At 32.2% G+C, this 25,849-nt stretch overlaps 2 protein-coding genes across 2 annotated transcripts; one reads left to right on the top strand and one right to left on the bottom strand.

The window, feature by feature from the left end:
• Window positions 1–5,503: 5,503 nt before the first annotated feature.
• LOTGIDRAFT_141698 (hypothetical protein) lies at window positions 5,504–15,914 on the bottom strand (the record flags this gene model as incomplete). Its single annotated transcript, XM_009051360.1, has 6 exons — window positions 5,504–5,712; window positions 5,952–6,113; window positions 6,669–6,830; window positions 7,093–7,212; window positions 15,079–15,247; window positions 15,735–15,914. 6 exons carry the CDS (start codon window positions 15,912–15,914, stop codon window positions 5,504–5,506), a joined length of 1,002 nt encoding a protein of 333 aa, XP_009049608.1.
• A 4,718-nt stretch (window positions 15,915–20,632) lies between these two features.
• Window positions 20,633–22,486, top strand: LOTGIDRAFT_238741 (hypothetical protein). Its single transcript, XM_009051359.1, has 2 exons — window positions 20,633–20,648; window positions 21,505–22,486. The coding sequence occupies exon 2, from the start codon at window positions 21,508–21,510 to the stop codon at window positions 21,835–21,837; it is 330 nt and encodes a 109-aa protein (XP_009049607.1). The 5' UTR covers window positions 20,633–20,648; window positions 21,505–21,507; the 3' UTR covers window positions 21,838–22,486.
• Window positions 22,487–25,849: the final 3,363 nt, after the last annotated feature.

Below are 25,849 nucleotides of genomic sequence, written 5' to 3'. Positions count from 1 at the left end.
ATACAAAAGTTTAAATCTAAAAAAAGACACCAACATAAGGAAGAAAAGATCACTGACTAGAAATCTATATTGCAAATATAATTTCACTAAAATCACAAACTTGAAATTCTACTATTGAACAAAATAGGTCACAAAAAACCTCAACCAAATGATTTTGTTTTGAACTGTAAGATTTTTTTATTATTTCCATACTACAGTAAATATATGCCCACCGGAGCATCTTTTTATTGAATGTCTTAATGTGCAATGACCATTTTTGAAAAAGTGAAATAAACTGGTTTTAATTCTCTAAATAAAAATTTTGTAGAGATTCATTAAGTATAGTTTTCAATCAGAAAATACTATAAAGGACCTTTTTAGACAATTTTGGTGGTAAGAATCATTTTTGGCAAAGCTAAAAAGTTGCCAGATCTATAAAAAAAAAATATAGAAATTTTTTCCTTTGTGTAGAATGCTAAAAAACGCATATATATATATAGGCACAACATGGAAGCATTGCAAAATAAACCATATACAAAAATACATCGCAAAAAATATAAGAATATAAAAATAGCGGGACATGAATAGTCATACAGATAAAAAGATAGGTGTACGTTGTGAAAATAGCAATGAAATATCAAGAAACAATCCATCAAATGAACATAAGAAAGTCGGATAAATGGAAGAAAAAAGCATGAACATGAGTATTCTAAATTAAAGTTATTTAAGTAACAAAAGTAAGAAAATCCATTAAACGAACTTGACAAAACTGAGATACTTGAGTAAATAGCTGTTGAAGAATGATGAAATTTTAGAATATGTTGTATCTGAGGGTGTAAGAGTTAGAAGAAATCTAGCCCTTGACAAAACTGTGCATGAAAACAATGCACATGAAATTCCTGATTAACAATAAGACTTTGCCTTAATAAAATTCTTCCAAAAGTAAGGGAAGAAAGTCCGAAAGTTTCAAAAATGACAAAATTCAAAAAGATATAACTACTCCTTTGAATGACAGAAATGTTGGAATGAGTTTTTAGGTATGAAAAAGGCAATATGAAATAGGCACATACAAATAAAAAGCAAGATTGAGCACACACCTTTAGGCACATATACACATAGAGAGTTGACTGACATTGTCCCATGGTATAGAAATGAAACTATGGCAAAGGACCAAAATATCAAAAGCGCACAAAACCCGATCTAATCAAAATAAGATAACAACTTTTTGGTTTTCTGATATTTTTAGTTTAAATTGTAATCTAAAAATATTTCTGTCCCAAAGGTAGCATTTTAAACCAATCAAAGTGTGTCATAAAGAACCCATTTCTTAATTAAATATAGAATTGTGGAATATCTACCTCAATTAGAGCAAGAAATCTATTTAATTTACAATGTAGACTATCACAAAACAATAAAGATAATTGTGAGCCTAATCTTATTTTAATCAAATTGCAGAAAACCAAACCCAAAAATATAAATATGGGAAAGTGACATCTCAAAGCAGCAGTTTAAATATAAAAATACACTAATAAAGCAACAACATAAGGGATATTTTTTTAGCGACTTCTAAATTTGTCGAACAATTCATATGCATTAAGAGTTACATTAGCAGATAACTTGAACAAAATTAATTTGTGCAATTTCTTTACATAAGTAAAAATGCAGAATGGCACAAAAGCAAGAAATGCTGGTAAAAAATGAAATGGGAGTATTGAGCAGACAAAAACATTACATCAAAATATAATTAGTTATAGGTGTAAAAAGCCTAACGAGCAAATATGATTTATTTCGGCAATTTTCCACTAAAAAACACGAAAAAAGTGGTAAAAATTTGAGAAAAAAGTTGAGTATAAATCTTGAAGTAACTGAAAAAAAACTATTCTATTTTGTTAATGAATTCTTCTGGATATATATATAGTATTCATATACCAACATTTCATAGAAACAGGTGCATAACCCCAAATGAGGTGTTGGCTTATAATTTGATTTAGGTTGATTTCTTAACTTAAAAATGTTCAAATCAATTTTGAATGAAACTGGATTAAATATGGCCTTTCTCACAATGGAATTTTAAAGTCAATATAAAGCTGTTTATATGATATGAAATTTTACCTGATAGTGAAATAAAATATTTGGCAAGATTGATAATTCTTACAACTAGAACCAGACATCAGATGTCAATTTTGAAAAGTGATATACATAGCTAAAATTGAGTTCCATCAGTTGGTAAAATGAATATTTAGATGACTGTATCCCTTTGAGGTTGTATAAACAGAAAAATGTAAAAATAAGAAAAATAATTGGCAAAAAGGGTAAAGCTAACTGTTAGGTGTTGTTGTTAGGAATGTCAATTTACCAAATAACCATGTCAATGAAAAAAATGAATTTTGGGAGAAACATTTCATTAAGTGAAAAAATATAAAAGAAAATTTAAAAAAAATGACAAAAAGTTCTTGCACTTCTAGAAAATTATCAAAAAAAAGTTATACAAGAGATCGCAAAAGTTAAAATTTGAACACTTTTAGTGGCAGATCTTTTGAGAAGTTGAAAATTGAAATTGGTGAAAATATCTAATCACCCAATAGATAGAAATATGTACTTATTTTGGCAGAATTGGTTGATTAAAGAATATGCAAATAACCTTCAAATCTTTCTAAGCCCAAAATTTATTGTTTATAAAAAAAAAACACTGGTTAGAAATTTATTCCAATGAAAATCATGGACCTAGGTCACCTAATCATATTTTTTTCAGAAATAACATATTTTTTCAAACCTCTAGGACTTAAAGAGTTAAACAGACCACACATTTTAAGAGTAAGCTAAGCTAAGCAATGACTAACAAACCTACTAGCTAAAATACTATTTCTAAGTACTACAAGCATTAACAATTTAACAAATTTTACAAGCTTACAGCCCAATTTAATAACATTACATATCCAAAGGGCAAAATTTACTTCAAAAGCAAAATTGAATTTTTAACTTCAAAAGCTAATCTAGTTAAAACTAGTATTAACACTTCAGTATTGTCTATTTTAGTTCATATAATTTGATATTATGACAAAAATTATGATGGAAGCATTATTATTCATAGATGCGAAAATGTATTGAATTCATAAAAAAATTATGTAAAAATTGTGAATTTTTTACCATAAATACCATGGTGATGAAAAGCACTATTATACCTTTCCACTGAAGCAGTATTAACAATGAAAAGCAAAATGAAATGATAAAAAACATTTAGCAAAATTTTTTGTGTTAAAATCAAGATTGAAATTTTCTAAATTTTATCAATTTACATTTAAGGGTCAAACATGTGAACATTTAAACCCAGCTCACGGTCCATGCTGGAGGATGAAATCTCAACAATTCATACTGACAGAAGAAAGATTATTTGAAGTTACAAGTTTTGAAAATAAACACCCAAAATTTTGCTAAAATGTTCTAATAACAAAATCTCAACAAAATACTGGTGAATTAAAAAATGTCCGACTACATAAAGGCATATTATAATATATTCACTCTTGACAAGTATACAAAATGGAATTGTTCTTTAAATTTCTTCTGTAAAAGCTTATTTGATTGGTTACCATATTATGGTATTGACCAATAGGAGTGCTTGTTATTTTAAGAAGCAGCTTCAACTTGTGGTGTTGGGTTTATGACCTCCCCTAGTTTATCTTTAGCAGCTTCTGCCTCTTCCTTTACTGTCTCACTCACTTCTGAAAGTTTTACATTTTCTTTATTAGCAATATTTTCTTTTTAAAAAAAAAAATCTTCCTCCAGTCAGTGAAAAAGTGCACTAGTCAATGAATAAATGAACTAGATTATTCAATGAATAAATGAACTGTAGTCAGTGAATAAATGAACTAGATTATTCAATGAATAAATGAACTGTAGTCAGTGAATAAATGAACTAGATTATTCAATGAATAAATGAACTCTAGTCAGTGAATAAATGAACTAGTTGGGAAACAAATGAGATAGTAAACAAATGAACTAGTCAGTTAACAAATGAACTAGTCAGTAAACAAATGAACTAGTCAGTTAACAAATGAACTAGTCAGTTAACAAATGAACTAGCCAGTAAAAACATGAGCTAGTAAGTAAACAAATGAGCTAGTCAGTGAATAAATGGACTAGTCAGTGAATAAATGGACTAGTCAGTAAACAAATGAGCTAGTCAGTAAACAAATGAGCTAGTCAGTAAACAAATGAGCTACTCAGTAAACAAATGGGCTAGTCAGTAAACAAATGAGCTAGTCAGTAAACAAATGAGCTCTAGTCAGTAAACAAATGAGCTCTAGTCAGTGTATAAATGAATAAATAAAGAAAAATTACCCTCAGCTTTCTTTTCAACATCTTCCTTGACTTCCTCAACCTTCTCTTTAGCTTCATCCACCTTCTCACCTACTTCTTCCTTCACTTCTTCTACTTTTGATTTAGCTTCCTCTTCAACCTAAATACATATTGAAATTTAGTTAGACATGCATAATTGTAGCCTTATTACAATTAAATCATACTTTCACTCATATATATTTTTTTACCTTTATTTGGTCACTCTGATTAGGGTCTAAAGACATTGGTTTTTGACTATAATATTCATATCATTGATAACACTATCAGCCAACCAAATTTCAACTCTCTCCAGCGCTGAGATTTTGTGACAAGCAAGTAGAGCATTAGGCTGATAATGAACATTATGCTATTGAATGTTATTGAAAGTTTTTCTATTGACTGTATTGATTACATTGAGGGTCATCAAGTTAAGGTCAAGTTTATTAAAACAAAGAAACAAGTAGGGAGTTGTAAGACCTTAACTGGAGTAGCTAAGTGGCTAATGTAAAATGAAACAAGAGTTTAGTGTAATTGTAGACACATTTTAAGAAAACAGTGTACAAGGTGCAAGAAATTGCCCATTCTTAACGTAAAATGCAAAAATTGCTCAATTTCAAAATCAACTTTCCTTTTGGATTTGGTAGGTATTAACCAAGTATGGTTTTTAGAGAGTTTACACAAAAATAGGGATAGACAGACATAGGTGACTACTTAGAAACATTTACTGTTTTGAAACTGGTATTCCAATTCTCATATATAATCAGTAAAATTCAACAACTAAAATACCATCAGTGGATAAATTACCTTCTTTTTTTCATCCTCAACTTTCTTCTTTTCCTCTTCTGCCTTTTTCTTCTCTTCAGTAGCCTTTTGTTTGGCTTCTTCTTTCAATTTCTGGGCCTCTTCCTTTGCTTTTTGCTTTTCAGCTTTAAGCTTTTCTGCTTCTTCCTTTGCCTTTTGTTTGAAAGCTTCTTCCTGGGCTGAAAGAATTTATAATATTTGTAAATAAACTTGAGAAGCAGGAAAATAATAGTAAATAGCCTCCAAGATAATTGGTTATTGAAATTACAGGAACCACAAATGTAGGACAGAGAATTGGAATTGTACAAAAAAAGCTTTAAAATTTGTTGTTGCATTTTGTCAGACACCTCAAATAAAAATGATAACTGTTATATTGAACAAAACCTGGTCATAGCTCTCTTAATAAAAATTTGATAGCAAAAAACAAACCTTTCAGTTCTTCGGGGGTGGGAGGAGGTGGTGCATCAAGCGCCTCGTACCCATCCAGGTGACAATACCTGGCACTGAGCTCAAAGAATTTCTTCTGGAGTTCCTCATCCAAGGATTCTTCAGAAGATTTCTTCTCCTGTAGATTGCTGTAGTATTTACCATTCACTCCTAGAATAGGCAGATAGAATTGATCAAGAAATGAAAGAAAAAAGATTGATCTAGAAATGAAAGAAAAAAGATTGATCTAACAGGTGAATGATTGAATGAATTAAAACAAAAGGAAGGATGAATCAAAATGCTATTACCAATGGTAGTGTGCGATAAGAGGAATTTAGCAAAGAATTTTTCATGTGCCTCCCACTGACAGAAGAATCCTTGTATCTCTAGAATAAAACACAAGTACCCACCTTTGAGTTCATCATTAGTGGCAAGATCAACCTCAGCTTTGGCTCCCTGCTCTAGAGTACGAGTTATCTTGGTAAATCTTAATAAACCACCCAGGATATATCGGGTAAAAAACTTCATTGGAGCAGCAGAATTCCTGGCCAATTCGGTACTTGGGATAAATCCTGGAAGAGATAGACAGTTTTCATTATATTTAAATTTAACAGTGCCTTTGTGATCACCATATGGATCTGCACTTGTGTATGGATGTGAATAAAAATATCGGTCAGAGTTTCAAATTGTTCAAGCAGTGAGTTGTGTTCATTACTCATGACCACTTTCATTGTTAGCAACCACATGGAACTCATAATCACTATGGTGTGAGGGCACCTATAATAGAATATACCAGAATAAATAAGTGCTAAACAGAACAATTTAAGCTACCTTTATCAAAAAAGAATGAAAATGTGTGATGACCGTGAATGGAGGAAAACTGGTAAGGTTGAGATTCAAAATGAAGCAGATCTGAGCAAATAGGCTCATAGAGCATAAGAGCAGATTCTTTCTCAAGAAAATGTTTTGAAAATTAGATTGATTTGGTACATTCTGACACATATTTTTTGGCAAAAAAAATAACAAAAAGTGATATCTTAAAATTTGTTAGAAATGCAGTTGGGGTACAATTTGGAGCACAAACCATTTTTCTAGTACCCTCACTGGCATCGGAATTGAAAACCTACCGGGACATAGAGCATTAACAGTTACACCAGAACCTTCTACTTGTCGTGCTAATTCATAGGTAAACAATACATTAGCCAGTTTACTGTTTTTATAAGCCTGGGCTGCATTGTAAGATCCATATTCAGACAGGAAAATATCATCAATATTTAGAGGCTGAGTATCTACAAATATACAAAATATTCTTTAAATAGATTGTAAAGAGGTTTACTAAACTTAATATGTGTAGCGGTGACACTGATATCTAATAAATTAATTTGCACCATTCCAATTTTCATACAGATGACATGGATCTTGCTTTTCCAATTAAACTAAACTTTTTATGAAGTCACTATCCCAAAAACTGCATTGATATATTTGGTGTCCAAGAAATGCAAAAAAATTTCCCTCCCTTTACATCACGTGACTAAAGAATTGAGTACTTACTAAAATGTTTGACTTTAGTATCATGAAGTGAAGATGTTACCACGACAATTCTAGAATCACCAGTATCTTTAGCTGAAGCTTTCAAATCTTCCAAAAGTAGGTTTGTCAACAAGAAATGGCCTGAAAGATACAACATTTTCTTCTGAACTCTTTTGGACATTATTGAACAAATAAAAGAATATTTATAGGAAATGCCTGAAGGGGAAGGGTTCATTCCAAGTCAAATCACCCCCAAAAAATATGTTCACCTGACCATCACCCATTTTGATGAAACTTAGCAGACATAGTGGTTTTGATGGAAAAGATCAAAAATTCTAAATTTCATCAAAATTAGGTCAGGGGTTGGGGAGATAAAGACTTATCGAAATGTTGACTATGACAATCTTTGCAGACTCTCCAAACTTCAAATGGGTACAGCTCTGTTACCACTGGTCCTAAAGAATTGTAATTGGTGTTGTTGGAATAAAAACATAAATGCCATAGATTTCATTTCTGACATATGATTCAGGTCTGTCAGAGAATGATTATTCTTTCTGGTGACTTATGACCTTCACCCTGTTGGACACCTGACCTGACGAAATTAAAGACTAACCTCTACACTACAACATATCAAAAATAAAGAAAAGCAAAATGTATGGTTTTCAACTTATTTAGCTTCAATCATGACATATCTTTTGCCTTTCAATATACCTTGACATTGTGAAGATGATTTGATATAAAACTACTGTTTAAGGCATAGTTTATAAAGATAATGACCTTCATGTGCTAATCCATAGGATTAATTTGACCAAATTTAGGAGATAAGTCAAACTACAATAACTTTGTAAATCACTTTTCTCACTTAAATAACTTCATCTTGTCTTTCAGACTCTTTGTTTTTGTTCCCTCAATTTTTTTCCCTCAAGGTTTTGCCTGTAGTACCTAGGACCTCTTTAATGTTTTATTGAAATGATAAGAGGCTTTTTTTAAAAAAAATCCTAGGGGATTATCTTCAACTAATCTAAGATCAAACCATGGACCTTCAAGGTACAAATGGAATGAAATAAATAGAGATTTACGTCTGCATCCAATTGTGCTAATCTCGATAGACAACATCATGTAGTCTGCAATGAGGGAAATTTTTCTGAGACAGCAGCATTAGCCATCTCTTTTTGGATTTTCAACCATCTGGGTATGGCTTCCTTGTCCCATACGAACGACTATGCGCATTTTCCATGTCTCCTCCGCATCTCTGACTGGGGAAGAATCCCAAAATATCATCTTGACCCATGTAAGGATTGAATCCTTGATCTTTAGGTTAGAGAGCAAGGGTCTAACTCACTGAGCCACTGTGGCTCCTCCTATGAGGTAGAGAGCAACTGTCTAACAAACTAAGCCACTCCATGAACCCAAAATCAAGGATTTAGATAACATAACTAATTAACACATGAAAAGGAAAGTAAGTTAATTATAATATTAATCAAAGCAAACTAAGAAGTTTTATAACTGAAGCAATTGTTTAAATTATTCAAATTAATTAATGTATAGTTAGTTAATAATGGCTTCTAGATATGATATATATCTGACAACTACACCTGAGGCTCTTTTTTAACTTGATGAAGAATACAAAAAAAATAATTTATGAGATGCTAAGGAACATAGTTCATAGATCAATTTTAGCCATCTGTAACACTTTTCAGAATCATAATTCAATATTTCGTTTGGAAAATCGCATAATCTCTTCAACCATACTTCAAACTAAGAATTTCACTTTCTATTTCTGTATGTCTTTTCTATATATATGCAAAGTATCCAGAAAAGAGGAATTGTCATTTTAATTTTCCATCGCGAATTCATGGATTTAAAGGCTCAAATTTCGAAAGTGACCAGTGAACACTATAACTGCTTAGCTATGCTATAGAAATTCGTATTTCAGAGACTAAATTATGATTGGTGAATGTGTTCCTTTAATAGTTTATATGAAAAACTGTTACCATCTCAACAAGTTTGAAACATAAACGAGGCAACAGTATGAAATAATGATTAGTTTGTTTGAGAGGAAGGTTAAACCTCAATAATTATATTTCACCCTTACTCTAGTAATATAAACAGATAAGCCATCTTGATAGGCTCTTGATACAATTGTTTCAGCCAGTCAAGTTGAAACGGTGTTATCAGCCAATCATGTTCAGCTATTCACACAAATGACTAAGTCATTCTTTTCTGCTACAATATGTATGTGGCTCTGTTTTGGTTGCTCAACTTCATTATCTGAATTAGGTGCAGATATGATGTAAAACTCTATTTTGTGTCATTTGAATAGATTAAAATTTAACTATCTATATCAGTCGACATTTGCTGAGATGATTGTCTAAATTTATCTGAAACCATAATTAACCTGACCCTACTTGTTATAAAGGTCAATCATTATTTTTTATACATACAACAACTGTTAATAGGACTTCCTGTTGAATGGTTCAGAAATAACAGAAATTATTTTACTATTCTACAATCTTCACAACGTCTACCTATTACAAACTGATTCTAATAACCTTACTACAATAGCCACCAGGTATTACGGAAAGATTGGATCGTAAGCCAGCAAATAAAGCTAATCAGAGCCCTTGACAGAAAGTCTGTAAATCAAACTGTCCCTTTATATGATAGAATGAACATAACATCATTTCTCAAACATGGCTATAATATTCACCAGTGGATCAACCTAGTGTCATAACTAACCAACAGAATCCAGGTATAATCTGATAATATTATAAAACAACATCATTATTGAAAAACAAGTAGTAACTCTTTAAGAAAGATGGTATGACTAAGGTTTATCAGACCTATATAGATATTTTATAGATTAAATCATCAAACAGTTTAAAAAATGCAGAACACTTTAATACCTGCAGGACATGCAACTTTGACTATTGAGGCAGAACGTAATGTCATTATGACTTTAGAAAAAGGACACATATTTTTCTGAACCAGAACATAGTAAACCCATTACTTTTCTGAATTCATTAACTTTATAAAGTGTTATATTTTATCTATTACCCTCAAGAATTTAATTTTGAAATGATGTGTTTTGTAGTATATAATAAACTTTTCAGACATTACTATAATCTAAGTTGTTCTATTCAGTAAGGGTACAGTAGGTAATGCAATCAATCAATAATTCTAAAAAGGGTATTAATAGCAAAGAAAAAGAATCAAAAAACCTGTATTTGCCCGTACTGTGATATGCATTGTATCATGACATCGACAATATCAGCACTTCTTGTAAGTTCTTATCAAGTTATTTCAAAAAATTATCTTGCAGCTATTGAAGCCATTCTACACATAAACCACATTTCCCCTTATATTGGATTATTATTCAGTGACATAACTGTATTCATAATTACATGGCAGTATGCTGAACACTGTATTGATTGTTTTATTTTAAGAGCCAGACTGACTCAACAGGAAGTTTTAACTCTGACATCAGATTTTCAATTCTGAACTTTAGTCCAATGGATGCCATCAAATTATGTTTATTCCTACAGGGATAGGGATTCAGCACTTTTTGCCAGTCATAACTGATGGGTCAAATACCAATGAATAATAAATAAAATTATGACTGGTTGACCAGGTGCTGATGACAAATTTCTGACTGTTGAAAACAAAAACATTGATAAGTTTTTAGGCTACACATAAAGGACATTGTTCAAAAGAATCATTTTTGTCTGGTTATGTCACATGACCACAAGGTTCATATACATATTTTCGTGGATATAAGGATCCAACACCGAATTTCGTCAAAGCTAAAAAAACAGAATTTTTTTTTTATGTATTACATGTTTCCTCAGATATTCCACAAAATAAAATTGGTTTGTTTCGATTTTCTTCATGAATCCTTCACTTTGACCCACATTTCATGAGTAACCAACTCAACAACGGCGGCAGAATGCGTCACCTATTTTCGTGTACAATGTTTGATCTATAAATAAGAAAAAGTTGTATGGATACCGGTTGGTATAATTAACTTCTCTTAGTATTTATCTTTAATAATATTTCATTATAACTAATGACAATTCATTCAAAAAACAATGATTAGAAATGAAAAATAGTGCCTGACAAAATAAGATACGTAGCGTGATTTACTGCTAAAAGTCATTGAAACATAAGAATATGGCCCACATTGTGTTCCATAGAATTTTCTGCTGACACGGAATCCGCTAGTTGATCATGTGAATTCGTCATGTGACGAACAAAAACATCGAACAAATATATTTGTTTTCCGTTATCTGCAGGCGATAAACATAATTCCGCAGACAACGAACATTTAGCTCGAACAATACACTAGTGCCACGGAAAATCACATGACTCAAAATGGTGACGTCCAGAAGAAAATGTAAAATTGCGTTAGCAACACAACAATTTAGGTTAAGCTAGGCCATGTTTGGATTATTTCTGGAAAGTCAGCTCATTTATTTAAAAATATCTCCCTTTATTGGAAGTCTAAAAATTTTAAGTTTATATCGAAGATGGCATAGAATACACTACAGTCACACGAGGTTGGGCGAAAGGAGGTAAATTTACCGCTTGTTTCCAGGGCTTGTGCTATTTCTTGCATCGCAGCGTACTTCTTGTTTCTATCTGAATAGTCGCGAGAAGAAATCATAAAAAAACAGGCAGATTGCTACCACATATCTACTAAAATCTGCTCCTTCACCACAGTCCAAAAGTTTGTGTTGGTGGATTCACTGGACGTCGCCATTTTGAGTGTCATGTGGTCTAGCTACGATCGCTGATTGGTCTTTCGTCGATGAATGTTCAGCGCTAATGTTCGTCGTTAACGCAGACGGCGAAGAAAGAATTGTTCGGAAGGCGAACAATTTTTAAAAATCAATTAAAAATGTTTGATTTCACGAACAAGTCTCTCGAACATTTTTGTTCGTGTTTCTGTAATCCGCAGATGGTGAAAAAAAAATTGATCGAAGCAAAATTTTTACGATTGTTCGCTTAAAATGTTCCTTGTCTGTGTTGGGCTTTAGTGATTGGTAACAACTGAAATCTGCCATTTTGTTTATGTCATAGTATACATTAATACATTTTACCTTGCTTGAAAATACTGGATTTATAGAGATAACCCATGTTTATCAAAACAAGCAAATGCGGAGGTCACGCGAGGTCCCATATGTAAATTATTATTACTAATTAAAAATAGGTTAGCACGAAATTAGGTTACTTGACTTTCATGTGATGAGATATTACATGTTGATTGGTTGAAGAAAGAAAATGTTTCCTAAAAACATACACGACACTTTGAAACAGCTGTTCCAGAAACATTTGTCCCAGTTTTATTTTTATAAAAATTTGAAACAAAAAACATTCGAACATGAATGACTTTGGTCACTAATCGATTATATTTGTTTAGAAGACAAGTATGTTGTATCATTTCCGTTTGATCAACTGTATCTTAGTCTCAGAAACAGGAATTTTTTAGCTAAGCAATTCAGTAATATAGTCTTTACAGCTCAACGATGAAATTTGAGTCTTCTAATTCATGTGTGTCTAGAATCATCTGTGTTTGGTTCAAATTATGACGTCTTTTTTTTATAGAAAGGACATAATTAAATAGAAAAAACATCTTGTAGTTCTGAAGGCTAATAAAGATATATTCAAAAGTCAAATCAACCCCCAAAAAATGACGAACCATGACCTTTTAGTACCTTAATTTATCAAGCTCATGTTGACTGATATGAATCAGATGATATGCTGTGAATCCCTAGTTGATTTGAGAATCTCACTTAACTATCATTATTCTCAACCATTAATACATTCAAATATAGAAATGTACAGTGATGAATAGTCCGAAAAACTCTAACCCTGTCTACTGTGGCAGTAAAATAGCTCTGTTGATAGCGAGTTGGATTGTCTTCATCTAGGAGATTAGGTGCTATGGGTTCGAATCCTCCTCAAGGAAAGAAAACTTCTTACACCTGTGCCAGCCTGTGCCAAAGCATCCTGGAACTAGCCCAGTGTTGGTCATCACCCCTCAATACATGTCTACTAGCTCTGATTATAAAAGAAATGTACCATTAACATGGAAGACAACGCAAGCAGATTTGAATGGCAGAAACTAAATGGAAATTAAAGGGACTGGTGCACCGTTTTGGGGGGCTGACTTGAGTCTTGAATATATGTAATAGTGGATTTGGAAGCTGAAATTTTGACAGTAAGCTGTGAACACTACTACTGCTTGGCTTGTTTCTGAGACAAAAATATAACTGTCCATTTAACTTTAAAAGTTTAACATGCTGGTATAATTTTTACCAGCTTTTCTCCAGTTAAAGAATATGTTGGTATTGGGCTACCATAAAAATAAAGGTGTGACGACTCCTCGAAGGGTGCACTGTATCATATGAAAACAATTATCCATCAATATATAGAGTGTAGATGAGCCAGAGTATTTCAGACTAAGTGAATGAAATAAGCTAGTACAATAAAGGTACTAGAGGTAATTGGTGACCAATTACAGAATTATCTATCTAAATACTACCAACTATCACAATTCATACAACACTGTCATCTAGTCAAACAATAAGTCTACTGTAACACTACAATAACATCAATCTCAGTCTCATGTAATATCACCTAGAGTTTAACTCTACAACACAATATAATAGTCAATAATCTCAATTCAAGTTCTTCCAGCAAGTTCATTTTCATAAATATCACAAGAAATTTCTACTCCCATTGATCACAATTAAAATTAGCTTACATCAGATCTTTTGTAAGTCCAAGTCAGACATGACTGGTTAATATGAACTGAATCAACATCCCTGGTCTAGAAACTAATGAAAGAGTAGTGTTGCAGTATAATATATTCAATGTTTTAAAGTAATTATTGGAGAATATATATGAATTAGTGGGTTATTTCTCTAAATGTCAAATAACACTTGTATGAATAGCTTTTCAACAATTTACATAATAAGTTTACCGCCTAAATGCGTAATAACTTTTAAAAGCTTAAATGAATAATATCAGATACTCACACCAACAGATATGGGCAACATCATGCAGTGTATAGTGAGGGAACATTAGTATTAGCCTGCTCTTATTTAATATATATTTGTCAGGAGATCTGTAAAGTAAATGCCAAGCACAAGATGCTTTTCCTTGTGTCTGTCTAAGCTTCATTAACTCAATTAGGTGTAGAAGAGTAAGGAAGTAAAACTCCATACATTTCATAACATTTTTCCAACCAGAAGAAGTGATGATGGACATTATGGAAAGATCTCAATCATTGCCGAGACCAAACCCCTGAAATCCAGGTTAGCAACCACACTTCTTCTCTGCAGAAATATTTTACAACTTCAGGGATGTGAGCAAGGAATTATAAAAAAAGAGGAAAATTCCGAGGACTCCATAGGGGTCATGTGGACAACATAATTGTCAGGGGGAGGGAATGGGAGGGTGCGCCGTGCCATTGGTTTTTCGAAAAATCAAGTCAAAATCATGTACAATTTTATTCTTCTCTCACTTTAAAAATTTGGCTCTTTGCTTGTTTCATTTTCAACATGTTCTTTGTATTCACTCTTTGATAGAGGTATAATTGATCAGACAATGAGACTGCCTCTCTCTCTTTATTAAGTTAAGTTAAAGTTTTTTCTACAAATAGGCCTACATGCCTAGACTACTAGACAGTTGTTTTGCTATCAATATCAGACTCGATTTGTAAGCATGCATAATTTTCTAACTTAAATTTTAATCCAAAGAAACAGTGAGCCACGAATTTTTCACTCCAAAATCAACTTTCGAGGAATCACGCAGAAATCTCACATCCCTGCATTTTTAAAAGCTAATAATTCATGATCATTCAAAAAAAAAAAAATTTTTTTTAATGCCCTAAAAAGACTGAACTGGAAATATGGCGAAATGCAATGATAACAGCTTCTGACCTATCAAAAGATAGTTTGCCAGACAAGGTTACATTTGAGGTAGGAGTTAAAAGAGACTTACCCAAATGGTTGGTTCCCATGGTCAGTTCAAAGTTATCTTTGGTGAAAGATCTCAACAGAGATTTTCCTGGGTAAATTCCAGCATTGCTGATCAACACATTCAATTTCTTGTCCAGTTTACGGAATTCTTCTACGAAGGTTCTCACTGACGATAAGTCAGACAAATCCAACTGAAATATCAATTCGATATTTTAAGGTGACATCCATAGAAATGATGATAACTCATAAATTGCATACCAGTAACAATTGATCTTTAGATGTTCTGTAACTAAGGATAATTTTGACAGAAAAATTAAGTGTTTTTATTTACTTAATACCAAGCGCAATCAAATCAAATCTAATGATTTTGTATAGTCTAGATAAGCAAGATGAGAATATTTAATACAGTTGGTAAATCAACTTGCACTGAAAATTTCAATCTTTTAAAATACTGATTACAAATAGAAGAGATTTTAAAGGGGGAATTCTCTTTTTTTCCATAGGTCGAAAGAAATTTTATGCTCAAATTTAAGAAAGCTATCATCAAAATCTACAACAAACTGTTCTATAACTTTTCAGAAAGTTTTAACTTAAACTAAACTCAGAAGTTAGAGTTTTAAATGTTTACAAGGTTTTTGATAATGAAAATTTTTAACCAAATATAATAAGCTTACATACCTTCAAAAATGTGGCTAAAGCATTAGGATTTTCTTTTAAAATGGTTTCAACGGCAGCTTTTCCCTTCTCTTCGTTCCTACAGGCCAGTATCACATCGTTTCCACCCTCGCATAATAATTTGGCTGTCATAAAACCCAGTCCACAATTAGCTCCAGTTACTATAATTACTCGTCCAGTCATCTTGCTATTCTTATTCTTTTCTTACTACAAATGCAAAATAATTTGATGTGTGAGCTTGAGGTAATATAAATTTTCACGGGCAATGTTTGGCTGTATTGCTAGCATACAATCCAATCAAATTGCTGCATTTTCAAACTTCCAAAAGCAAGAAAAGTGCCTTAGGAAGTCAAGGTATTAGACACAGTAAAAGCTTGACTTTTTGTAGACATTTTTTTTAAAGGAGATACATCTCTTACAATATTGCTTTTGGAAGTTTGAAAATGCAGCAATTTGATTGGATTGTTTGCTAGCAATACAGCCAATCATTCCTTGTGAATGATTACACACACAGCCAAATAATTTACTGTAGTCTATCTGTATAAGGCTCTGACTGGCTGTATTGATCCAATCAAATTGCTGCATTTCATGATAAAGTACCTTATAGCATCATGTTTGAAATAGATTAACGTTGTGAAGATATAAACTTCGGTGATACAAAAATAGTGGAAATGATTTTAAGGTATAAGACGTATTTGTAATAGCTTGACATTGTCATGATGCAAACTTCAGTGACGCAAGAAAAGTGCCTTATGATGTAAAACTATAAGTTTTATTTGTAATAGCTTGACATTGTAAAGGCTTAGGTCACCTTCTATATCAATGTTAGGGATACACTTAAACTTACTGGAGTTTCACCAAGAAGATAAAAGCCTACCCTTCAACTGTATCATGGTACTGGGTGAAAGACCGGAATATTATAGAATATCCAAATATATCTTAGTTGATTCATAAATGGTTAAAGATGGGTTACCTTATTTTCATTTATGAAAATGAAAATGCTAATACACATATGAATAGAAAGTAGATTAAGAATACATGATAGTTCATTAGAAATACCAATTAATCGAATAGTTTGCTACTTAATTTGACACTTATAAATAAGGAAACCCATCTAAGCTTTGTATCGATAAGCTTTGCCAAATTTGGCTATTTAATGGTGAAAATTCTCAAAAAACTAGTGATCCAAAAATGGATGGGAGCACTGCTATACAATATGACCTTTTGAGACTGGCCATAACCATGACAATATCACATCCATGGAATGGATGGAAGAGATTTGTGGGGCTTATCTCAAATACAAGTTACATAATGAAGATACAAGTTACATAATGAAGATACAAGTTACATAATGAAGATACAAGTTACCGTACATAATAATGATGATAATGTTTATAGAAAAATAGTTTAAATTTCTTCCTAGTCATTAACATACAATCTTTTTAACTAATGACAGGAAATTATTAGGCTAGTTCTACTTCCTTCCAGAAATCATAGTTGATTTATTTATATAGGTCACTGTGATCTCTTCCAATCAATTGGTCATTTTTCTACTTTTAAAGATAGCTTGCAAGGTAACATACGCCCACTGGCAGCTGTCAGAAATGATAAAACAGTATTTAGTGATTAAAGTATGATTTTTCTCATGTCAAGGAAATTTTAATAGTTTAAATTCAATGATATATATATTTACTACCAGTTATTTATGCTGAGAAATTCCACCAAGTTCTTAAATATAGCTAATAGAGTGAAATGTCAAGTCAGACACGATCATCACGAAAATCGATAGGGATCATCTTCATAATGACATTGAAAACAAAAAATGAAAAGAATCTGTACAGAATTGTAGCCTGTAGAGTAAGCACTAACCAAATGTGAACGGACAGACGGACCGACAGGGTGATTGCAATATACACCCATCTTATGTGTGGGCATATAAAAAGGGATTGTAAATAAGTTTTCTAAACTAAATTATATATAATGAGGACACTGATATCAATTGCACCATTCCAATTTTCAGTCAGAGTCTGTTGTTTTTGCAATTCTACTAAAAGTAACTGTTAAATGATGTCACATAGCAAAAGCTACTATTGATATATAAGGACCTTTGCAACATTGACGTCATAAAAATGTAATGTTTTTAAAAGTGGAATTGTAAGAACCACAAAAATCTGATTGTAAATTGGAATCGTTGCCATCAGTGTCCTATCTGCAACAATTCTTGAATTTGTGATTCGATACACTATACGATACTAACCCAACGATACGATTTATTGTGATAATTATCGCAATTCATTTATTAGAGAAGAAAGGGAAAAAATAGTCCAAATAAGTAAAATTACTAACAATTTTGTCACTTGAGCACCTGAGAACATTTAGAAGTAAGGAATTGTGAAAAAAACTCAAATTTCAAAGTTAGAAATGAATTTTTGCAAATTTTGTTGTGTAAATCGTACTTCAAAAATGACAATATGACACAATTTCTTATACACACAAGGATTCTGTGTCATTTGTTATTAAAGGGGGCTTAGAATTAATCGTGCCGACACATCACGATTATTTTTATCCAACACAATGCATCAATAAGAAGGAAAGAATCGTAGTTCATCAATTTGTGAATCGTTGTAACCCTACCATATATCCAATATTAGGCTTGGGACAAACCAATCTAATCCAATATTAGATTACTATTTCGTACGTTTTTTCATAATACAAGCTCTAAATATGGGTTCTACATGACAGGTTTTGATTGGTTCAAAATTTAATCATGAGAACACTACTGTGGAAGAAACTTGTTGGATTACAATGGTGACGAAAAATTATAAATATATTTGATCTATTCCTTACTCAAAAACGGGACAATATCAGAAAGTTCAATACCCAAAAAACCTAATCCTTGGACAATATCTGGTGGTTTGACTTGAAGACATATCAAGCAATAACCCCCACCATTACCCTCCCTGGATAACACATCCTCTCAACCCTACAACAATCTACCTACTTTTAAATGAAAAGAAACTTATTGTAATTTCTATTCAACTGAAAATATACTTCACATTTATGGCGGGGGAAATACTTCGACCTTGACCTAAATAAAGATATTACAGTGAAGAAATGTAGGTAATGCAAACGAGATATGTCGTCTAATGCTTATGGTAGATGTTTCGCATTGTAAAATCAATTGTGCATTAGATGTTATATGTATTTTGTATCAGAGGTTTCTTGTATTTTATCTTTTGCATTTAATGTATAAGGTATTTGCTATTGCATTATATTACATTTGTGTTTTGAATTAGACATTTCTGCATAGCATTAGGTTTTTGCCGCTTTCCCCCACCATACACATTGACTTAACCTAATACATAGGTCACACTGATGTGAACATTGTTCATAATAGCCTCAAACCTGTTCACTGATAGCATAATTGGATTAATCTTATTTAATTAGTTTATCTGATCAATAAACTCAATTTAGATTAATCTTTAGCACACTTCTCATACACTTTGATGAATGAGATTAAACCTTACTCTCTGACTATAGTTGAGTGATCTCAGATTTAAATTTGTCCTCTCATTTCACAAATATTCAATTGCTAATTGTCTAAGAAAGTCTTTGGGTTCATACAAATGTTAACATTGTAACAAAATAAGCTGAATTAGTGTCACATCGTAGTAAGTAATTCAAAATGACCCTTTTTGTGATTTAAGAACAAAAATTAGGACATTAGATCTACTAAGAATTGGTAAATTGCTCTTTTAAATCCCTTCTAAAATCAATTTAAGAATTTAATTCATTTATATTTAAAATATGATATTTAAAATTCTGATAAATCATTTCTAACAAAAATAAAAATTGATTTCCTACATCACAATGTCAGAATATCCCCAATGGAAATGAATAAGCTTTCATGTAGAAAATTAATATATTCTATGAATCATAACCTAGCTAAATGTATGGAATGTAACAAATCTGAACCAAGAATGCCATTCAATGATAAATCCATATCTAATAGCTCAAAAAATCTATAATTTGATATCAAAATAACTGCACATTATTATGATTTAAAAAGATAGCAGTGGCAGACATTGTGTCTAGTTCCACTTCAGGCCAGACATGAGACATCTGCTGCAATGGAAATGTCAGATTGCCTTCCCTGATGATAATTCTTAATTCCAAATGCCAAAATAAAAGTAAAACACAAAACTACCATGCAAAAATATTCCTAAAACGTGTATAACTTGTTGTTTACACGACTAAATAGACCATGTCCTAAACTTGATCATAAAATATCTCAATTCTGAACCTGTCTCGCAGTCGAACTCTTCCACCACACACAGGCACTGAATCATTCTCCTATAGCAGCAATCAACTCACCCAAGCGCCTTCTTTCGTCTTATCGATAAACATATGCACGTAAAATATAGCTAAATAGATTCACAAAGTATTTATATAAAAGAAAAAGTTAGATGCATAATTGTGTTTTACCTATAATAGATTCTGCAACAACCGCAAATCCACCTGTGAATCGTTGATAAATTGGGACAAAACAACAAAATTAATGGGCTTGACCGAAAATTTATCCGTCACGTGACCAAATTTCCAGAGTTACTTCCCATGAAGTGATTTCGTCCCAAGCGATGAGAAATGCGTGGAATGTGGGTAATTTCGTAAAAACTTGAACTGTAAAAACGTTCCATTGGAAAAGTCAATCAAAAAACAAAATTGTCTCAGGTTTAGATCGTTTTGTGTATAAGATCCTCACTCAACAAGACAAAATCTTAAGTGCGAGGAAACCCACGTACGATAAAGCCTTAAGCGCAGCAGATTCTTGGAACGAAACATCCCAATTATTATTTCCGGATTATGTCTGACTTTTCGATTATTATTCAGATTGATTGAAGTCGACAAAGCTTGTAGGTTGGTTTCTCATTTCTTCATGTCTGCATTCATGATGAGTAAATGGTCCATCTTTTGGCAAGGCTGACAGTCTTTACGCGCTAAAGATGCAATTCTGTTTGTTGCATCTCTGAATCAATTTGAATTTCTGAGTTGAATTTTTTCTCTCAACCCATTTCATAAATGTATTCAGAATAATTCTTTTTTAATTGTATGCCAAATCTCCTCGGGTCCATAGAAATATCATGTTCAGTGATTTTACATTGGAAATAAATGGACACACTTCCCTCCAGAAAATTCTTATCATGAAAACAACCTTCTTTGGACTGAAAAATTCCACTGTGTAAAATTGTGACTACAAATGGCTCTACTAGTACACTACTAGAACTAATAACAGTTCATGTACCGGTAGTTAACATTTTCATTCACCCAAAGCAAAGACAATCTAAGACTCTTAGTAGTTTTTTGTAGCTGATATTTCAATTAATATGAAAATGACATTGTGTAGTCATAGAGTAGGCCTAGCTAGATAAGTTTTTAAATTGTGTTCTTAATACTTGTTCTTTGGACTCGTGGAAAAGTATTACATTTCTTTGCAAATGCATTGGCATTGGTCATTGAAAAAATATTCAGTAAAACGTGGGTTATTTCATGCAATTTCTGGTGGGGAAGTATGTTTATTCCAACTGTTAAATCATCAAACTGTTCAACAGTGCAGTAATTTGAAAAAAATATTCTATAATCACAGCAGACTACATATATCTGTTGTTTTATATAGTAGATTGCCATAACAATAGTCACTATCAATCTGTGAATCAAATTGTATATTTTTTTACAAATTCCCATTTGAGAATGAGTCAATTTTTTCTCCTTTCAGAAAATGAGTTATCAGCTGTATAGAAACACCACACTGGGTCACACTTTACAAGAAAGTTTAGACGAATTGATACGTCACGGACAGATCTCACCAAACCTGGCCCTCCAAGTTTTACTACAGTTCGACAAGGCCATAAACAATGCTCTAGCTAATCGTGTCAAGTCGAAAATCAGCTTTAAAGGAAAGTTGAATACTTACAGATTCTGTGACAATGTGTGGACCTTTGTACTCAATAATGTGGAATTTAGGGAACTTCCTGTGCAGGAGCTGACAACTGTAGATAAAGTTAAGATTGTGGCTTGTGATGGAAAGGGGGCTGACCCCAAGGGATAAATAAGAGCAGTTGATGAATGGAAGATTGTGCCTGCTGGAAAATTTGATTGAGCGAAAATGTGTCTATTTTTGATGATATTATTTATCACCTTCACTATGTCAAGCTTTTACGAACTTTGTACTTATATTGCAATAGTCACCTTTCTTGTATCATGGAATGTCTGAAGCTATTTAATAGTATTGTACCTAGCAAATACAGCCAATCAGAGTCTTCGACAGCCTTAGGCTTATTGTTTAAGATTTTTCTAACGAGGCCTATGATTTTCTGTATTACCAAGATGTTAGCAAATACTGTCAATCAGAGCTCTCTACAGAAAGTCTATATTAAACACAAAGCCATAATGTTTACAGTTTTTCTGTTGAGAGCTCAGTTTAACTGCTAATGTACAATCCAATCAAATAGCTGCATCCAAACTTCCAAAATACAAGAATAGTAGCTATTAAAGTCAAGGTATAAGAATGAACTTTGTAATAGTTTAATACAATATATTGTGTAGATGCAAAATAGACTGCTCATGTTAGATATGTTAGGAACTCCTCCAGAGTTTAAATGAGCTGAAAATTTTGATCAGATGACAAAAATAAATTCTGGTGTAAAATAAATTAAATGTAAACTTGTTGTAAGATAATAATAAAAAATCATGCATTGAAATGTGCCATTTTTAGATGCCCACGTCCCTCTTTTATGATCTTTGAAATTTAGAGTCTGGCTGAAGTTGTAATAATTTGATATCATTTGCTTAGTTCAATCGAACAAACTGTAGCTAAAGGTTCTTATCTTAGTCAGCTTGTAAAAGTCTGGTGACCTCTTATAAGACATCTTTCCTCATAATTCTAGTTGACTTATCTGTAAATGGGTACAGATATTACTAAAAAGATTTGGCTAAAGACGAGTTGACAGACAGGATCTTCATGAACTAGAATTTTTCTAGTCCTTCTGTGGTTTCTGTTTATTATATAAAAATTTCAGAACTAGAGAATGACACACAACCATAAATAAATGCCACTCAAGATGTAGGAAATAATAGGATAGTGATGTGATATTTGGTGAAGTTTTTCTAAAACTATAGAACCAATAGTCGTCTAAAGGGATATATAAGAATGATGCCAATGGAAACTATAAGTGTACCTAATAATACTCATAGTGAGTTTAGAAATGAACAGAGATTTACGTCCTACTTTTCTGCACCTATACGGACATTAAAAACCTCTTTACAATAAATAAATCCCTTTAAGAACAAAATATAAAATCTAACACTATCAATTCTGATTATTTTTCATAAAATGATATACAAATAAATAAATAAACAAAATATATTATACAATTTAACAGGATGTCATAGACCTTATTCACGCATCTGCCATATTGAATCCAGAATGACGCTCATAACACAAACAAGAAAGATAGCTTGCCAGGCAAGGTAATATACGCCCACTGATAGCTTTGTTTGAAATTGAATATTTGTTAGAAAATAGCAAACATAGACACCAGGAAATATTCAACTTATACCCAAATCCATCACAAACTGTGCCATCACAAGTTAAAAATCAAACACATTTGTAAGAATAACGGCAATAACTTGTATTTTATATTTCAAAAGGTTTAGTTTTGATTGTGATCAATTTCATCAAGTTGTCAAATTTGTTTTAGACTTCTGCTTTGTAGAATAAAAATTACGTGTTTTACAAGATTTTTGATCAGATTTATCCTTGGGTGATTTCAATAAGTCTGTCATGAATTGTGTATTTGCAGATTATATTCAAGCAAATTAGGTTGAAGTATTTTTTTAAAAGTTTTATGTATCGAGTTTTTACGAGCTAAAAATTGAACGGTTTGCAAGAACAAGGGCAATAATTCATACTAAATATTTTTCGATTTCGCTGATTTTCAATAGGGTTTATCCTTGGGTGATTACAAACACTCATACAAAGTTTCGTTAAAATCCATCTAGAATTGTGCCCTGTAGAGTGATTACGAGCTAAAAATTGAACGTGTTTTCAAGAACAAGGGCAATAATTCATACTAAATATCTTTTGATTTTGCTGATTTTCAATAGGGTTTATCCTTGGGTGATTACGAACACTCATAACAAGTTCCGTTAAAATCCTTCAAGAATTGTGCCTTCTAGAGTGTTTACGAGCTAAAAATTGAACACGTTTTCAATGACAAGGGCAATAATTCATACTAAATATTTTTTGATTTCGCTGATTTTCAATAGGGTTTATCCTTGGGTGATTACGAACACTCATACCAAGTTTTGTTAAAATCCTTCAAGAATTGTGCCTTCTAGAGTGTTTATGGGCTAAAAATTGAATGCGTTTTCAAGAACAAGGGCAATAATTCATACTAAATATTTTTCGTCAAAATCTGTCAAGAATTATGCACTTGTTTACGAGCTAAAAATTGAACGCGTTTTCAAGAACAAGGGCAATAATTCATACTTAATATTTTTCGATTTCGCTGATTTTCAATAGGGTTTATCCTTGGGTGATTACGAACACTCATACCAAGTTTCGTCAAAATCTGTCAAGAATTATGCCTTCTAAAGTGTTTACGAGCTAAAAATTGAACGCGTTTTCGAGAACAAGGGCAATAATTCATACTTAATATTTTTCGATTTCGCTGATTTTCAATAGGGTTTATCCTTGGGTGATTACGAACACTCATACCAAGTTTCGTTAAAATCCTTCAAGAATTATGCCTTCTAGAGTGTTTACGAGCTAAAAATTGAACGCGTTTTCAAGAACAAGGGCAATAATTCATACTTAATATTTTTCGATTTCGCTGATTTTCAATATGGTCTATCCTTGGGTGATAACGAAAACACTCATACCAAGTTTCGTCAATATCTGTCAAGAATTGTGCCTTCTAGAGTGTTTACGAGCTAAAAATTGAACGCGTTTGCAAGAACAAGGGCAATAATTCATGCTAAATATTTTTCGATTTCGCTGATTTTCAATAGGGTTTATCCTTGGGTGATTACGAACACTCATACCAAGTTTCTTTAAAATCTTTCAAGAATTATGCCTTCTAGAGTGTTTACGAGCTAAAAATTGAACGCGTTTTCAAGAACAAGGGCAATAATTCATACTTAATATTTTTCGATTTCGCTGATTTTCAATAGGGTCTATCCTTGGGTGATAACGAACACTCATACCAAGTTTCGTCATTATCTGTCAAGAATTGTGCCTTCTAGAGTGTTTACGAGCTAAAAATTGAACGCGTTTGCAAGAACAAGGGCAATAATTCATACTAAATATTTTTCGATTTCGCTGATTTTCAATAGGGTTTATCCTTGGGCGATTACAAACACTCATACCAAGTTTCGTCAAAATCTGTCAAGAATTGTGCCTTCTAGAGTGTTTACGAGCTAAAAATTAACAAGGGGAATAATTCATGCTAAATATTTTTCGATTTCGCTGATTTTCAATAGGGTTTATCCTTGGGTGATTGCGAACACACATACTAAGTTTCGTTAAAATCCGTCAAGAATTGTGCCCTGTAGAGTGTTTACGAGCAATTGTGGACGGACGGACCGACGGACATGGGTGACGACAATATACACCCCCCATTTCATGTGGGCGTATAAAAAGGTAACTTTGAGTTACTGCATAAAACGTCACGTTAACGTCTCCTTCTCTTAATCAACTAGCTCAAAACTAATAATATTTTACATCATTTTATTGTGAATTTATTAATCAGTGAACTTACTTGGTATCAAAACTACCAGTAAACAGCAGAATCCCTGTATAATCCATTAAATCAAGCATTTTTCAATAACTATGAGTTTTAAGATTATAAAGGGATTCTGTTGTATAGCATGGCCCTGGGTAGGTCAAAATTAAATGATGAATATATATAGACTACTTGGCCAAGTTTGAGGATTTAAATTTTATGTTTATTCTAAGAGAAAGAGGTAGTATTTTAAGAAATGCAGCCAACATTGTTTTAACAATTCTATTTTGTAACCAATCTAGTTAAGGTCTAACTACTCTACTCCCTTCTTGTTTC

The sequence above is a fragment of the Lottia gigantea genome (assembly GCF_000327385.1).
Source record: "Lottia gigantea unplaced genomic scaffold LOTGIsca_165, whole genome shotgun sequence".
Lineage (NCBI taxonomy): Eukaryota > Metazoa > Mollusca > Gastropoda > Lottiidae > Lottia > Lottia gigantea.
The sequence above is the reverse complement of the archived record's forward strand: the minus strand, read 5'-3'. Positions and strand labels throughout refer to the sequence as shown.

Excerpts from the sequence above, each read along its gene's own strand:
- LOTGIDRAFT_238741 (XM_009051359.1), top strand. The coding sequence starts at position 21,508 with ATGAGTTATCAGCTGTATAGAAACACCACACTGGGTCACACTTTACAA.